Raw genomic sequence first — 18,852 nt, 5'->3', positions numbered from 1 at the left:
GGATGTGTTAAAAAAAAAAAAAAAAAGCAAAAGCAAATTCAGAGTGAGGGGGAAGAAGTAAAGTTTTCTTTCTGGTCTGGCATGTCTCAGGGCAAGCAAGATCTTTGGCCACATACCAAAATTTATTTCATACTAAGTTATATTTAAATGACATTGACTCAATAGAATTTTGGAACTGTGGTACACAATGTACCAATGCAAGATGTAGCTTATTTAACATTCCAGGAGCTATTAGAAAATGCATCCTTCTATGTTTTAGCAAGTTTCTGCTCTTGGGGAACCCTTGAATGTACTGGTTTTACTTTGTGGTCTTTATTTTTCCCTGAAGATAAAAGAGAAAATGTGCTAGAAACCATGTTACGTACTATTTTTATACAGACATTCACAAAAATATCTAACTATGGACACAGTTTCTTCTGCAATCATAGATTTCCTTAGAAAAACCATTTGATCAAACGTATTTAACAGTGGTCTTAGAAGCCATCTAAAAAAAGTACTTCATCTGCTTGTAATTCCTTAGTATACTCAGAGCAACCCAACATGTGAAAGGTTTAGTGTAATCTTGTAGAAAAATTTCAGCACACTCTTGCCAGACCAAACCAGAACAAAACGTACTATGTTGTATATCCATATGTAATTCTGTCGGGCTAGAACAGAGTACAATGTGTTCCCATTAATACTTACTTGCTTTAAGCTTGTCCTTTAAGATGGCAAATACTATTGAATATTTAAGTAACAGCTCTATTTTACAAAGATTACTTACTAACAAAGGAATGAATGATCCAGATTACACTGGCTCACTGCTTGAAAAATATCACACACAACAGCCAAAGAAAATTTCTTTTAAACATTCCTGTGTTTGGAGAACATAAGGAAACTAATCTTGGATCATGACGACGATGATGATGCTAAAACAACTGATTGCTGAACTTGTCCGTATTGTCTAAGCATTAAAACTGAATACAAAATAAATACAACTCAAGATACAGACTATTTCACAGATAGTTGGGAAGGGTGGGAAATGGTGCTCCCCAGGTCAGCCAACAATGCAACCATATCAAGAATCTGACCAATATAATCATGGTTCAGATCCTACACTGGTGTATTTCTATTGATGTTGATTTGTACCAGCTGAGGATCTAGCCCAGAGAATTCAAAGAGAATTACCTTGTGAAGAATTTCATATTCTGCCTTTAGAGTTTCTTCCATTCCAGAATTAAATATAGAGAATTAGTACATTCAAGTTTCCAGCTTACCAAGAGGCATATGGTAAATTCTGTATTACATACACACACACACACACATATATATATATATATATATATATATCTTTTATCTCACACAGGTGTCTACACCTTCATAAGTGATAGTAACAGTAGCTTTAATTATTATAAATTATTTTATTTATATCACCAACCAATTCAGCCAAAGAGTTTTCCCAATCATGAAAGGGTTCTTAATTTACTCTCAGGAGGCTCAAGCATAGAGCTGTAGCAATTACTGTTTGCATTCAACAGTTTGATATTATATTAAAAAATCCTATAGGACTGAATTCCCATTCTAAAGCACTAGTACTATTATTTGTATTGACTTTTGAGTTCTTCATTTGTAGGTCTACTATTTTAAGAGTTCCAGGAATCCAAAGTTATTTTCAAGATGACTAATTTTAATTTCTTGGGAGGAGCTGTAAGTAGTATAGCATCAGACTAATTCTAAAACCAAGCCCTTTCCTGCAAACAAGCTCCAGAGTTACACGTCGTCTGTGGAAGAACTACTCAGGTTGTTCACTGGCAGGATTTGATCCAGACCGCATTGAAGTTAATAGGAATCTTTCCACTGACTGCAATGGGCCTTGGAACAGGCATTTTCAGAAATGAGCTATAGTATTCACCATATACTGTGATTGATTAAAAGTCTCCAAAATGCACTCAATTATGTTTGGATTTATTGTCTTCTTTTCTAAATATTGCTCCATTCAATGGAAGCTATTTTCATCAAAAAGTGTATAATCTTTATTGGGTTTTTTACAAGTTTGTCATTAAATGCAGCCTGTGCTGCAGCTGTGTTTTACTATTCTGTAAGTTATTGCTTTCCCAGGTGTTGAGTCCAGGGGACATCTCATCTAGGTACCTTCTCTATAGATCAATCAAAAGCCTCCAGGGTAACAGAAGTATGAATTACTGTACATATATTTCAACAGTATTCAAACAAATAATTTACAGTAGTTCAGCATGTTTTCAGATTCTAACTGCTCCTTTAACTCTTCGTAAACAGATACACAGTTTTAGGCAAGAAGAGGCTACAAAGCCCATCTCAGTCTTTGCCCTTAGAGTCAGCGGTTAAACATCACAATATTTTCCCTCAAATTAGATACTGTGATGAGACCACCCTTCACAATAAAACTGGCAATCAATTGCAGACAGCATACCCAGACCTGAGGGCAAGAACTGCTCTTCTTTCACTTTACATGCATTGTTTTCTAAGAATCTTCCTATTTCGCTTACATTAAAAAATGTACTCTGTAGGTCTACAAATGCAACTCAGACAGTTTTGATATGGAGTTCAGTGGGCTTCTGGAACACATTGTGTTATGAGTAAATTTCCACAGCATGCCATACACTTCCTAGGTTTACTTTAGATCTTTTGCCAAGATTAACAGGGTTTCTTTATGTACTTTCTGTACATTTATATCTGTATTCCATGTTTAGTATAATTTATCTATAGGGTCTGGAGAAAGCATTACTGTTTTTTAATTAAGATACAAAATTTGTTACTTTCCAGATACCCTGCTTCATCCATTACGATGCTCCCTGTATTTGTTCCTTTGCAATTCACTTTTAAAACATGCTAGGTCACTGACCTCTTAAATAAGCTAGAAATACAAAATACCAAGTAACATTCAAACAATTTATAAGATACAAAACTTCATATCCCAGTATAATTCAGCCCATTATGTTAATTCAGTTCTTTTGGTCATTTAGAAAATATAAACTGCATTCACTAATCTTTCTTTATAAAAATAGACTTTCTAAACAATAAATATTTTCTATTTCTTTTTAAAGTGACATGAAAAGTAGCAGCAAGTTTTGGGCAACTAAGCACAGAACCAGAAACTTCTGAGTTCTAATATTGGCTCTACAATTGACTGTGTAAACTAAGGCCAGGTCTACACTACCGCGGTAGTTCGACGGCTGGCAATCGAACTTCCGGGTTCGATTTATCGCGTCTGGTCTGGACGCGATAAATCGATCCCGGAAGTGCTCGCCGTCGACTGCGGTACTCCAGCTCGGCGAGAGGAGTACCGCGGAGTCAACGGGGAGCCTGCCTGCCGCGTGTGGACCGCGTCTGAACCGCGGTAAGTTCGAACTAAGGTATGTCGACTTCAGCTACGTTATTCACGTAGCTGAAGTTGCGTACCTTAGTTTGAATTTGGGGGTTAGTGTAGACCAGGCCTTAGAAAAATTGTCACAGAGGTGTTATGAAAATCACTTATTGTCCATATGCTGTTATACAATTGTAAAGCATTAACATACAAACAAGTTTCCCCTGTGAAAAGTCATGTAGAATTTAATGAAATATGATTTCAGTAGGTTTTTTAAATATCTCAGTAGACATCTTCCTTAATAGAAATTTATATCCCTGCTATAGAATTCTTTTAGATAGTCCAAATGACCCACAGAAAGGATACCAATTGTTATTAGTTGCATGTATTTTAGAATACTTCTATAGTAATCTATTAAATATCCTCACAACATTATAGAGATCCTCTCTATTAAACTCTAAGACTTTTCCATAAGTTTTGTTTTATTTCTACAAAGTGTTGTTTAATTTCTACAATTAACTGCTCTAATTTTGCTTCTTGTTTAATGTGTTATCATTTGATTCACTGTATTCCAACCTGATGCACCATCCCAAGGCAATACAAAATGAATGACTGATTTGTTTCACAGGAACATTCAAACAATTCACTCTGGGGTGAATACGACAAAGCTCTTTTGTTTTTACATACAGCAATACTGACCTGATCATCATAGCGGTAAATGAGGAATTGTTCTCCTGTTGTATCTTCAAGAAAACTCCCCTGTGGAGAAAGTGCAAACTCAGGCAAGAAGTATGCACCTTGCGCCTGCTCTGCGTTTATCTGTAAGAGATACAAAGAGGTCACTTTATGGCTTCTGGTGACAAGCACCAAAACTTTCAAACACGACATGCACACAATTATGGTGATCGCATGCCCGCGCATGAGCAAATTACGTGATGTATTTTACGCACAATTTTGCGCACAGGATTTTGAACATTTAGTCCTGAGTATATGTGATGAGAATGTTACAAACAGGCTGATAGTTGCTACCAGCTTGATTTTTCGACTGTTGACTTGAAATGGAATTATCAATTATAGGGTAAGTAACCTTAATGACCTTAACCGTAACCTATCAGAAATAGACACCCAACATATAGTAATGGTCTACAAAATTTCGAAAACATTCCACAGAGTTCTAACACTAATTCTCTGGACTGAATGGAAGAGAGCCATGATCCTTTGCAAAGAGGCTGAAGCCTGCAACCTGTCTCATAGCAGTGCTGTGACCACATCACTGGCAAAGTGGTCTGGACTCTGGAGAACCTTACATTGCTACTGCTTTCCATGAACCCATTCTGCAGTGAAGAGGGGATGACAGTTGCTCAGGCTATAAACCCCATCACATATCAAGAGCACTAAGTTAATTTAATTGTTTTAAATTAAGGAACCATATAACTAGAAATTGTTTGTAAAAAGCATGTCTAGAATAGGGACAATGGTAGTGCTTTAAAAGAGTGTTAGTAAACAGGATTTTAAACAGGGCTTCAGACCTCATGTAGATAGGGCAAGACATGATTATGTGTGTGTTAGCTGGTCATGGTCAACTCAGGGTTCCCACTAAAGTCCATCATACAAATAAGCATAGTTTTCAGTAATGCTTCAGGCAAGCCAGCTACTTTTGAAGGTCTGCTTGTGCTGGCTCCAATATGCCCACAGCAGTCACAACCTTTGACATGTTTAGTATGACCCTGATCCTAAATTTCTTGAAGTCGCTGATAGATTTTCCATTGATCCATCTTATATGAGAATATAGGAATAAAGGAGAAGAGTGTAATCTAGTGATGTGAGCAAAGTATTGGTGGCTAAGAACAGTGCTCTTGGATAAATTACTTAACATTTCTACCTCAATTTCCCCAGGTTTAAACTGTGGATAACGACATTCACTGACCTACTTTACAACAGTGTTGTGGAGGTTAATTATATTTGTAAAATGCTTTGAAAGTGAGCAGTGCTAAGTGTTGTTATAAATCGCTAACATTTTGGAAAGAGTTGCTGAGCTCAGGGATAGAAGAGAATCCAAATTATTCCACCACACTTCACAGAAAAAGGCCTATAACATACTGTTGCTTAATTTCCCATAAACAAGTTTGCCAGAAGGATATGCAGTGATTAACTAACTTGTGTTTCCCATCTTTATAAGGTAAATATTTAAACTACAAAGCATTCAGACATATATCATTAAGCTTTGAATATATAAGATGCCAACATTTGAAGCTGAAATAACAATTTAATAAGTGTTACAAGAAAAATTGAAATATGTTTCACACAAAACATTTATTTAAGTGTCAAAAGCTAATGAGCAGTTAGCCACTGGGTGAAATACAAGACTACTGGCTAGATTAAGGCAAGCAAACTTTGGCCACAATCATGGAAAATTTCAACCCAAGAGGTGAGTGTTTTAGAAAGTTATGTGTGGGGATTATAAGAGAAACTAGTTTGCTTAACTATTGTGGGTGCTACTAAGTACCGAATAGAACTGAAGGACAGAGATAGATAGCAAAGATTGGGATCAAAAATAATAATCTACTAGAATCTAATATAAGTCAATTGTCATGGCAAGCCAATGCTGAGATCTAATTGACTGAGCTCTGTTCAAAACACACACAAAAATTCATGAATAGTTTTCAAAAGAATTTCAAAAAAGTCTCAACAAGTCTACCAGCTAGTCAAAAAATAGAAAAAAGTTCACCAAAAATCATCTAAATTTAGACATTTTTTCAACCCGTTCTACTAATAACATTTGAACAGCTTTAATGTGCATTCATTCCTACACTGTATTTATTTGAATACAGTATGTCCTAGTTTGTTCCATGGTCCATTTTTTTAACATGTGGGATCTTTCAGGATTCTTTATAAAGCTTTTATTATTATGAATATTTAGCTTAGATAGTAATTCAAATTTCAGAACTTTGTGAGAGTTCACCACATTTTTTAGTTGATGGCATCAATTTTAATGGCTTGGCTAGTCTGCAGTACACTCATTACTTAAATGAGAGCTTAAGATTTAAAGTGCCTCTACTTTCAGAAAACAATTACACATCATCCTGGCGTTTTAAGAACACTTAACAAGACAGTTTAATGCTATTAGCTTCAAGTTAAACATGTCAAGTGGATTATAAATGTACTTCAGATTTAGAACAGTCATTTTAAACCAGATTTTATGCTGTTCTTAAATATTATTGTGATGAAGTGGAAAGGTGGTAGGTGATAATTTAGGTAGGCAACCACAAAAAAATAGTAATTGCGTAAAATATTTAAAAAATAAATTTAAAATAAATGTCAGATTGCCATTAAAGGAGGAAATATGGCATAGACATTACCATACCTGGCAAGAAGATTTAAAGTCAGGGAAGAAATAGATAAACATTAGTTTGAAAAATTTCCCAGATACCTGCTAGCCAGTGACCAAACAAACAATGGAGGTCTCCCTTGCCCTTCAACTCCATTCCATCCCACCAGTGAGGTCCAGGAGACATGATGAGATGACCAGTTCGCACCTCTGACTGCTGAGAATGGGAAGATGGTAGGATTTCTATTAAGGTGCTCATCTTCCTGAACCAAGCTTGGTATCAGCCTGTGGTCGGTAGATACTTGCTCAAACCGAACTTCACCAGCCCCTTGACTGATGGAAGGGAAAGCTCTCCCTATTTTTAATCCTCTTCTCCCCTTATCCCTGAACCACTTGACTGGTGAGGGATTAAACTATTCTCACTTCTCCAAACTTCTGGTTTCTGATTATGGGAGAGGAGGAAATCAACAGCCAATACCCAAATCCCCATTCTTGCAGTTCTCCTAGAGACTGCCTCCGCTTCTACTGTAGAGCAACAGAGATATGATTTTTGTCAATTTCATTGCTAGGGTTCTGAGCAGCAGCAGTAAAGCCATCTATCTGTTTTAGGGTTTTCTATAGCTACTACAGCAATGAATGCTAAGGGCTTTGCAGATAAATTAGATCTACATAGCCCCTAGTAGACTGTATGAAATCTTCCAGAGTCTGGTTAATTTCACTCTGTGGCTGCCTGGAAAAGCTATGTGCTGCAGCCGAAGTAATGGAGCGGTCTGTCTGCAGACTCAGTCAGACAACACCACAGCAGTTCTATTCAAAATGTCTTCTTTGCCACCACAAAAGCTGGAAACCTGACTTTTTTTTTTTTTTTAAATGAAGGCTTAAATTATGCAAAAAACTGATGTCAGGAGACATTTCCTCCTTAACTTGCCAGGGAAAGTTTCCTACTAACCATTGGCCAGTAGATTTTAAAACTCTTGAATTAACAAATCAGTTTTAAAGAGTTCCATAAGAATACTCCTCAAGTTCACACAGGAAATCTTTCAAGTAATGATCCTTCCTCATTGTGCAAGTATGTTAGGGATGTGAAAATTCCCTAAGCCACAATCAGTTTGCATGCAAATCTGCCCATTTTGCTGGATTCATATTCATACAAGTCTGATTCTAAAATTCACTCTGGATATTGGATATATAAAATGGCTTCCTCCAACCGTGTTCACAAAGTCTAGTCCCAGCCCCATTCATTCCTTACTGCAGTGACTCCCTCCCCATATCGGTTTGACTCTTCTCCATTCACTTTTCCTGCTATTCAGGATTCATATTTAGTATCAATATTCAACTGATACATATTAGTCATATCTGATTAATCCAGAAGGGTGGATTTTCCCTAACCCTAAATGTTACAGTACTCTTATATAAATATTAGTCTTCAGCAGCATATTAGACACTATATGTTGAGGAATTCATCCAAGTATTATAATCCATAACTATTAGTAAGATTTCAGATTCCTAATTAAATTGAAAGATGCAGTTTAGTTTAAAGCTGTTGTAGTCAGTTTGATATGAAGGTTTTTACAAAGTTCAACTGAACATTACATAACATGCCTCCATTCTATTTTACTATAACCACTGGACATCTAAAGTAATTGTTTCATATTTATATATAAACATGTCTTCTGGTATTAATTTGAGGTTTAGAATCAAAACAGCAGCACTAGGATTTAACTTCTGTTAATTCTTACTGATGAAAGGTCAAGAAGATGAGAAAATGGAGGTGGAATATCTCAAAAAAATGACTTGAGCACAACTCACTGAATTCTTTCATGCCTATGACATGGGTATGGTGACAAGTTCTAGACCTTTAGCACAGGTTTCTGAGAGCCAAACACTCATTAAAAGAAAATGAATGTACCAATAAGTACATTTGCCCTTCACACAAACCTACATTACCTAAGATAAATCAGCTATTCCCCCTCTAAGCCTACGTGGTGTGTTAGCTAACAAGGGGGAAGCATAAGCAAGGCGTACTCTGCTCAAAACAAACTGTACTACATTACTAAGTAATAATGAAAAGATAATAAGAAAAATCAAACAGATTTTAAAAATGCCAAAGATTATAAAATACTATACATTTTACTGGAGCTTCTTAAATGCTTAAAAACAAAGCCTGATTTGGAGACAAAAGGCCAGATTCACTCAAACTTGCAGAGTATAATTTATACCTCCCTGCCTCAGCTAAAATTTTGGACCACCTTTGTAATTCAAATTTGCTGTCTGACATCTTCTTCCGCTCTACTCTGCGCTGGTTAGGCCTCAACTGGAGTATTGTGTCCAGTTCTGGGCACCGCATTTCAAGAAAGATGTGGAGAAATTGGAGAGGGTCCAGAGAAGAGCAACAAGAATGATTAAAGGTCTTGAGAACATGACCTATGAAGGAAGGCTGAAAGAATTGGGTTTGTTTAGTTTGGAAAAGAGAAGACTGAGAGGGGACATGATAGCAGTTTTCAGGCATCTAAAAGGGTGTCATAAGGAGGAGGGAGAGAACTTGTTCACCTTAGCCTCTAAGGATAGAACAAGAAGCAATGGGCTTAAACTGCAGCAAGGGAGGTTTAGGTTGGACATTAGGAAAAAGTTCCTAACTGTCAGGGTGGTTAAACACTGGAATAAATTGCCTATGGAGGTTGTAGAATCTCCATCTCTGGAGATATTTAAGAGTAGGTTAGATAAATGTCTATCAGGGATGGTCTAGACAGTATTTGGTCCTGCCATGAGGGCAGGAGACTGGACTCGATGACCTCTCAAGGTCCCTTCCAGTCCTAGAATCTATGAATCTATAGTTAATAATTTCTGGTATGGTTACAACAAATAACTTGCTCATGTTCGAGGTTTGAGATTTTAAGGTAGGGTGTTGCAAAATACTTTTTAGTCCAGAAGGGGGTTAGTAGCTCCAAAAGTTTGAGAGACCAAGATATAGTATAAACAATTACACAAGGTTACATTATTTTCCAAGAAAAGCTCAGTTCAAAAGTAGCAACAGGTTTTCAAAGAGGTCCTGTATTTTACCTAATTTATATTTGGGTTGACTGACGTACAAGGAAGCCAAGTGACTTGCCAAAAATCAAAGAGTCACTCAGTGGTTCGAGCAGCATTAGCTCCAAGATACTCCTGGTTCCCAATATCTTGCTATAACCAGAAGACTACAAATTCAAAGCACTACCGTAAAAAATATTGTCTACGTTGATTATGTAACATTCAGTCAGGGATACACTATAGGGGGAGAGCATACTTAAGAACAAAAAAGAAGACAACAGGCTAGACTGAGGTTCACCAATATCTACCTTTCTCTCACCTTCATGCAACACTGTTAATGCACAATAACACCCACCTGAGCCTAACAGGTAACTGGTGTTTAGTGTTCCAAGTGAAGGTTAAAAAGCCCCAAGGTCTATGCCACAAAGTAAATTCCTTCCCAGCCCTCTCTTGGCAATAAAGTTTAATCCTCTACATGCGAGGGTAAAAGGCACTCAGCCTATTCAGTCTACTACTAAAGTAGCAGCAAGGCCCCAAGCCAGCAAAATACTTATTGTGACAGACCCAGACCAGTGGGGTACAGGCGTCTGGTAGAGGGCAAATATACTGGTCACTGGATGAGTAGTTTTCTGTTCCCTGAGTGACCAGAGCAGGGGCTGCACTAGAGTAAACAGGAACCTGCTAGAACCAGTTAAGGCAGGCAGGCTAATTAGGACACCTGGAGCCAATTAAGAAGAAGCTGCTAGAATCAATTAAGGCAGGCTAATCAGGGCACCTGCGTTTTAAAAGGAGCTTACTTCAGTTTGTGGTGTGAGTGTGAGGAGCTGGGAGCAAGAGGCGCAAGGAGCTGAGAGTGAGAGGGTGTGCTGCTGGAGGACTGAGGAGCACAAGCGTTATCAGACACCAGGAGGAAGGTCCTGTGGTGAGAATAAGGAAGGTATTTGGAGGAGGCCATGGAGAAGTAGCCCAGGGAGTTGTAGCTGTCATGCAGCTGTTACAGGAGGCACTATAGACAGCTGCAGTCCACAGGGCGCTGGGCTGGAACCCGGAGTAGAGAGCGGGCCTGGGTTCCCCCCAAACCTCCCAATTGACCTGGACTGTGGGTTCTTCCAGAGGGGAAGGTCTCTGGGCTGTTCCCCAACACACATGGTGAATCTCTGAGGCAAGAAAATCCGCCAATAAGCACAGGACCCACCAAGATAGAGGAGGAACTTTGTCACACACATATATATATATATGTGCTTTGCTGAATCATGGCCTCATACACTAGAAAATGTACAGTAGGAAATAATCCTTCATTATTATCAAGGAAAAGGACTGGATGAACTATGAAGTCTCTTCCATCTCTAATCCTATGATGAAACAACAGCCTAAGAGAATGCAGCAAGTTCCCTGTGGCTTGATAAGTCTTGAACTGGCAGTGGCTGGAAAGGGTAACTTGGAAGAAAATTGGAGATGAGGAGGAAGAAATAGTTAGTTAGTCTCCAAAATGAGTCCAAAGATTTTTTTTTTTAAAAGAAAGAACAAACGAACAGATGGCAAATAGAAAAGAATTGGACTCACATTCTTATTGACTTGCAAATACATGTTTGTCAGATTACTATGCACTGCAAGTCCAATCATATATCAAAAAAGTGTGAACCTTTGATTTGATTCTTACAGTTAAATATCTTCCAGTCTGTTAAACTGTAGTAGCATATGATTTGTGCCCTAGGGAAGAAATATACCAGCTAACAAGCAGCTAATTTTAATGCACTTTCAAGGAATCTAGCACAAAAAAGTTGGGTGGGCTATGTCACTAGACTTTATCACAAATCATCCAGTTGTGAGGTATCAGATAAATAAAGAAAATCACACTAAAAGGTCCATAGTTTCATGGCATTTCTATGGTTAATAATTATGATCAAATATCAAAGTAACCATGACTAAGACTAGCTATTTGTCATGGCCAATATTTTCAAAAATGGGTTTGTGACGGGGTGATGTCTCTTAAGGCTAGTGGGGCCTAATGGTCAGCCCAGCCCATCATGTAGCATGGCCCTTTAAGAGGCTGAAAGGTCTGATTGTATATATAAGAACCTGTCTCCCAAGAGACATTGGGAAAGGGGAAGCAGTCCCAGGAGTGAGAAGCGTTTGGGAGGAAATCCTGTTACTGCTTCTTTGATGACCTGGGGCCAGGAGCCTTCCAGAGAGGGCAGGGCAAGGCTCTCCTCTCACGCAGCCAACTGGAGGATAAGCTGGGAGAAGGGGACCAAGACAAAAGCTGCCTCCTCTCTCGTAGCAGGGTAGACACCAGGAAACATCATCAGAGAAAGGCTGGGCTTGCGAGCACCCTGAAGCCTAATTAAGGAAAGGGGTCAGCGGAGGGAAAAACTGGGCTAAGCCACAACTCCGCTCCAGGGAAGAGAGCTAAGCGCTCCTGCTTAAGGAGAAACAGAGGATTGGATTAATAGAACCTAGCTCCAGAGAGGAGAACGGAGGGGAAGGGGGATCCTGTTTAAGGTGAGAACAAAAGACTAAATCAATACAGCCCAGCTCCAAAAAGGAGAACTGCGGACTCCTGCTTAGAGGGACTGAAAAGGAGTAACCCAGGGATGGTACTAGGAGCGGTTCCAGAAATAGAGATTATTTACAAGAGGAAGAAAGAACAATTTCCTGACAGACGGAGCCAGAGACCACTAGTTGGACTAAGCCAAAGATGACAAATGTCCCCGGATGTATCCGAGTGAGCTCCTACTTAGGTTTATGGCTCTTGATAATAAATGAGACCCTTGGAAAAGGGGCACTCCTTGATTTAAAAGGTCTGTCTGGGCTTGTTTATAACCTAGGTGAATGGAAGTGAGGCAGGGCTCACCAGCGGCACCACACCTGACCGAAAGGGAGCACGCTGGAGTGGCCTCCACCCTACACAGTTCCTAAACTTAGGCCTCTAAATCTACATTTAGGCACCTAAATAAGTGAGCTGATTTTTCCATGAGAGCTGCCAGGTGCACTGCACTTATGAAAACAAGGCCACTTATTTAAAATATTGAGTAATATTCAATTCATAGTTAAATCCTTGAAAGTTCACTTTATAAATATCTACTACAATTAACACTTATAGGTCTGTATCTGTAAAATATTCATGGAGGAGTCTTGCTCAGCAGCTGACTACAGTAACAGAGACCAAGCAGTTTTATTTAAAAAAAAAAAAAAAAAAGTCATTTTTTGTCATAAAAACCAGGGTCATGACAGACATACAGTGACACGATCAACAGTACTTTGAGTGTGAGACTTTCCAATCCCTCTCCCTAGTGCTCACTCTGACCTTGCTGAAAGCAGACTTCAAACCTCTCTGGTTCAACTAGAAGCCCTAATGTTTTCCCCTTGTCAACTAACTCCTATTCTAGACTCCCTTAGTCCAAATGTAAATGGAATGTGCCCTAGGGAAATGTCCCAGTGGCTCTAGAGAGTCATGTGTAGGTATCTGAAAGACTACTGAGAGGTATTTCACGGAGCCCATTTGGTTTTGAAAGGAGAGTGAGGCACCATTCGTGAACAACTCTTATAGTCATAGATGGATACTGACTATTTCTGAAGAACATATTTACAAACCAGTCCTACAGCCAGATCCATGTTTGTGAGAAGGCAACATTTGATACAAGTTCTGCTGCTCAAATATGGCCTGATCCAAAGCCCATTCAAGCCAATGGGAGCCTTTCCCTGGCCTTGAATGGGCCCTAGAGCAGATCCAGAGCACCCAGAATATAGGGCTTAGAGTGATTTTTTCCATTGCCCTAGGTTTGCTCACTTGAAGCCAAAACTGAAAGAGAGAAGGACAATCCAGATCATTTTGTTTTTAAAAATATGGTGCTGTCATTATTTCAGGCTCTTTTAAAACAAGCCTATTTTCTCCAAAATTCATCTTGATTAAATATAAATACATTTCTTTTGGCGAAACTTTTGCTGCAGGCTGTAGGTAAAATAAATTGCAACATTTTTCCTGTGCTTTTTAAAATTTATCCTAGTGATTAAGCTTTTGGATATTTATCAACAACTAATTGTGTTTTCTCTTGAAATAGTTTGGCTAAGAGATTTAACTTTTCACTGAAATGCTTCAGTAGTGCTTAGCCAAAATACTATTTAGTTTCAAAATCCAGCTTAACTCTCAACTCTGCTTCACATTTCGAAAAGAAATGAATTCTAGAATTTTATATGTCTTTTCCCCAGTTGAGCTTCCTCTGAACATTGAGTTAGGTAGAGTCTACTTCTTCTCCACATGACTGGGGCGATATGTAGGGTGATCATTTTCCCGTAAACTGAAAACTGCACACATGGGGCTGTCCCGAGTCACCTGGAGTTGCCGCTCATCCCCCCATTCCTCTGCACCCCCAATTGTGCCAAGTAGCAGAGATGGGGGCAAGGGGAAGAGGAATGGGTATAGGCTGGGATCTGGGCAGCAAAGTAGGGTGTAAGTGTGCAAGTGTGAGAACTTTTGGGCTTGGAGCCAGGAGTTGAAGCTATTGGACTATGATCCAGAAAGCAGTGTGATGCCCCGTTGGGGGCTGGGATAGCAGAGGGGCAGGAAGGAAGCTCCGGGTAGTGGGAGGGACCAAGGACATTCCAGAGAGCAGCCCTGGGGAGATGAGGGGAGGCCAGTATGCAGGGCTACCATTTCAGATGTTGGTATGGGGAGGGGCCAACTTCCAGCTGGTGAGGGGATGGGGGAGAGGAGCGAGCGACAAGGGACCAGTGGAGGGTTGCTCGCAGCTGGTGGTATGAAACTTAGGGGACAGGGCAGGTGCCCTCCATTTCCCTCCCTAAATGGCACCCCTGCCAGGATGTGACAGAAACAGATGACTGGAGGCAGACTGGGGAGGGAAAGAAACAAGTTGGGGTGGGGTGGGCTGGAGAGGACTCTGGAGATCAGCCCTGAAGGATGGTGGGTGAGAAGGACACGAGGCCAGGATGGGGGCTCCAGGGACCACTCGTAGGGCCAGACCATGCTCAGTGCCCTGGCACAAGCGGACGCTGCAGGACTCCGTTGGGCACTTACCAGTTGGGTTGTGGGGTAGGGCCCGGGCCCACGAGTCACAGCTCCATGACTTGGCCGGAGAAGAGTTTGAATTAGGCCCCTAACCGCGCTGCCCTCTGATTGGGCTGCAGAGTGACACGTGACACCCCATCACTCCCCGACTGGAGGGGCAGAGCATAACAGAGACACAATCGGCCAAACTCTTGTCCTCCCTCCCCTAAACATCGCTGCTCCCCCCACCCTCAATGTTCCTCCACACCCCACTAGCAGGGTACACCCCACTTTTTTGGCAAATCTGGGCATTTGTCCCATTTGCTTTTGGCAACTGATTGGCAAGAGCAAACAGGACAAATGCCTAGTTTTGCCCCAAAAAAGTCAGGACACCAGGGACACGGCTTAAAAAGGGGACTGTCCCGGCCAAATCAGAATGTATGGTCATCTTAGTGACATGCTTATATTTAAATCACCTGCATGAGGGGCTTGAATTGACCCTGCTCTCACTAAGTCAATGGCAATGTTCCCATTGACTTCAGTGGTGCAGAATCTGGGCCTAAATGTAGGCATTACATTTTCAACAGTACACTACTACATAAAATAAACTGTTCATTCATTACTACTGTGATTGGTACTGGTTACCCAATGCATTTCAACTCTACATAGATAAAAGTGAAGGTGAAAAATATGGAGTAATCCACAGGTGCTGGAACTAGAGGTGCTGGGGGTGATGTCGCACCCCCTGGCTTGAAGTGGTTTCCATCATATCCAGGGTTTACAGTTTGGTTCAATGCTCTTAGCACCCCCACTAAACAAATTGTTCCAGTACCCCTGGAGTAATCTCCAAGAGAAAAGCTGGCCCTGGAATAGATCACTTCATATCAGTGTCAGAAAGTAAATGGCTGTGGATCAGATTCTGCCCTTAAAAACATGCAAACAACTCCCATGCATACAGGGCCGGCTCTAGGCACCAGCAAAACAAGCTGGTGCTTGGGGCGGCACATTTTTAGGGGCAGCATGGCCGGCGCCAGAATGCCGCCCCTAAAAATGTGCCCCGGCCGCCCTAGCTCACCTCTGCTGCTGCTGCCGCTCGCGCGCCATGGCGCGCGAAACAGCTGATTCCCGCGCCGCTACTCGCCCTCCCTCCCAGGCTCTCAAGCCTGGCAGGGAGGTTGAGCAGCGGTGCGCGAATCAGCTGTTTCGCGCGCCCCGGCCACTCGGAGTCTCCCCCTCCCTCCCAGGCTCACAAACCTGGGAGGGAGGGGGAGATCCCGAGCGGCCGCAGCGCGCGAAACAGCTGATTCGTGCGCCGCGGCCGCTCGGAGTCTCCCCCTCCCTCCCAGGCTCTCAAACCTGGGAGGGAGGGGGAGACTCCAAGTGGCCGCGGCGCGGGCGCCGCTTCTCCCCCTCCTTCCCTCCCTCCCTCCTTCCTAGGCTTGAGAGCCTGGGGGGAGGAGGCAGGGCTGGGGATTTGGGGAAGGGGCGGAGTTGAGGCGGGGCCGGGGGTGGGGTAATTAAAAAACGGGGCGGCCAAAATTGTTTTTGCTTGGGGCGGCAAAAATCCTAGAGCCGGCCCTGCATGCATATTCTTAGTGCATCAGTTTCAAGTGTAAAATGGGACTAGTGATATTTACCTCCATTTGAAAATGCTTTCAGCTCTATGGATGAAAAGTGCAATATAGGAACCAAGTATTATTACTGCTCATCTGAGGACAAAATTTTCTCTGTCTAACCAAAAGGCATCCAAAAAGTGTACTCTTCAAGAACTAGAGTGCAGATTTTTATCTTCCATATTAGTCACTTGAGTACTCTGACATATAATTTTATTGTGTTGCCTCCGCACAGGAGAAAAAATATATTCACACAAACCAATCTTTTTCAAAGAATGTATTTTAAATAAAGTATTTACCTTCTGTATTGTGAAAGTGTAATAAAGCACATTATTTTGAATGAGAAAGGGCGGGGGGCGAGGGGGGGAGGAGGAAGAGAAATTCCACCTACCAGCATATTTTCTTGCTAAATTTCATTTAAAAGTTCAAGTTTAGGTTCTCTCAAAGTCTTGGATGAAAATTCTCTCCATGGAAAGCACCTCAACTCTTAAAACAGTAAAAGGGAAGAAATCTCTTGTAAAAAGTCTGGAAATGAGACAGAAAATACTATTTCATTAAAACTCATGTATTTTCTCTATAAAAAAAAAAAGAAATCTTGTGAGCGAGACACAGACAGAGGTAACTAAAGTCTTCTGAAGAGGTGTTTTTTTTTCCCTCCCCACACCATATGTTCAGCCCCTTTCCAAACAGAAACCACCTTTTTATTATTTATTTAGTAACCTAATAATTGGCAAAATACTTCTCATAAATCAAGCCCCTTCAGCATCATTAGCAGCATGTTCTCATGGAAATCTAGTTATCTCTTACACAATGATATTTTCTAAGGGTCTTTATAGTCTCTGCAGAAAAAATATATTATAAAGGGATATTTTGTCAGCGCCTTTAGCAGAATCAGGATAATCTAAAATATTTTTTAAAGATATGTTAAATTGCCCTTTAATGTCTAATGTTATACGGTGAAAGAATTTCTTCTTGCCACATTGGCAAACTGCTACAGATTGAACAGACTAATTTATAGAAAACAAACAGACCATCTTGCTTGTTTATCTATGGGCAAGTTTGTGACTGCAGTTTGCTCTGTGATATTCTGTAAGTATACTTGGGGAACAGCAGATTTATTTTTGAAAGGCAAGAAAGGAAAGCAGCTAAAGTAATGTCGGATTACTATCAGAGGTAGCTGAATAATAAAATCCTATGAATGAGTACATGCTCTGGAATGAATACAGCCCAGTAGTTTAAGTGGTACAAGAAAGAGGAGAACAAAACAATCTGGTGGGAATCTCTAGTGGGAAAAATAGTCCTGAAAAGCAATCCCACCCTTTTCTAGCTGACCGGAGTATAATTCTGCGCCACCAGCAAATCAGCTGTGGGTAACTGCTCCAGTGAAGCTGAAGGGAGGGGGAAATGAAAAGATATGTATATGCCAAATAACCAAAAACTTTGCTGGAACTGGGAAACCAGCTAAAAATAAATAAATGTCAGGTGTTGAGCATGAGAGACTTTACACCACAGTCTTGGAATCAGATGTGCACAGGTCGACTCTTGCACTCACAAGGTATCCCTTTGATTTCAACGGGGTGTGGAATGGGCACAGGGACTCACCCACACAGATGTGATTGCAGGATCAAGGCTTTAACCAGCAACATCTTGAAGTTCGTACCAGCCATACGTCCACATGCAGGTATAAATATAATACTAAAAGTTACACAAAAAGCAAGCAAGTAATGTTTTGTATGTTTACTGTAAAGGTCCTAGCACAGTTCTGGGCACTGTAGAAGTAACTAACTACCAATAGATATATTATTCCCTGATGAGAGGTAACAGAACACACACACAAAAATAAGTACTTAGCTCTTATATAGTGCTATTCATCAGAGCTCAAGGTGTCATTATCTCATTTTACAGTAAGTAGTCTCAAGAAAGTCCGGCTAAAACTGACATGGGAAACCTGACTCAATATCCTTATACTTTTTAAATTAAATTATAACCTTAATGTTATTAATGTTATGTTAGTGTAATTATTTGTATTTAATTTCCTTTGGCGTTTTTTCCCCTTTAATAGTGATATAATTTGAATTGACATAGGAATATGCTTTTCATATACTTGGGTTGAAATTGTGCCCTAGAGCACTGAAATTCTCATCCATAAGCCGTGCAAGCAAAAATGCCACAGCATTAGCTGCCAAACACCTGCTATGTCTACGGGAGGATCCAGATTTTTAAGAGGATTCCTGTTGCATAACGAAAGAACGGAGGGAAAAGTGTGAGGCTAGGGAATGGTAGTGCAACCACAGCAGTTAGGGAAAGAAAAGTCCTGTCACCATGAGACACTACAGAGCTAGGTAATGCAAACTTTCATGGGTACAAATATAGATGGCGGGGGGAATGGAAAATATTCCAACCACAACGGAAGACCAGCCAGAGGCACTACTGGTTTTAATTAAACTACATATGCAGTGTTGTCACTAGCAATAAGATGTTATTTGTCACTAACTCAATGTGTAGGTGAAGAAGTGCATGAAGTGGCACAGCTACAATGGAAGAATTCAAATTCTAA

The 18,852-nt window shown here is 40.5% G+C and overlaps 1 protein-coding gene across 1 annotated transcript in view; it reads right to left on the bottom strand.

Annotated features, from left to right (window-relative positions):
• ADAMTSL3 (ADAMTS like 3) overlaps positions 1-18,852 on the bottom strand; it is a 279,159-nt gene that overhangs the window by 233,882 nt on the left and 26,425 nt on the right. The window contains exon 2 of the mRNA XM_065412052.1: positions 4,022-4,141. Coding sequence (XP_065268124.1) covers positions 4,022-4,141 — 120 coding nt within the window. The remainder of the gene's footprint in view (positions 1-4,021; positions 4,142-18,852) is intronic.

The sequence above is a fragment of the Emys orbicularis genome, chromosome 10 (assembly GCF_028017835.1).
Source record: "Emys orbicularis isolate rEmyOrb1 chromosome 10, rEmyOrb1.hap1, whole genome shotgun sequence".
Classification (NCBI taxonomy): domain Eukaryota; kingdom Metazoa; phylum Chordata; order Testudines; family Emydidae; genus Emys; species Emys orbicularis.
The sequence above is the reverse complement of the archived record's forward strand: the minus strand, read 5'-3'. Positions and strand labels throughout refer to the sequence as shown.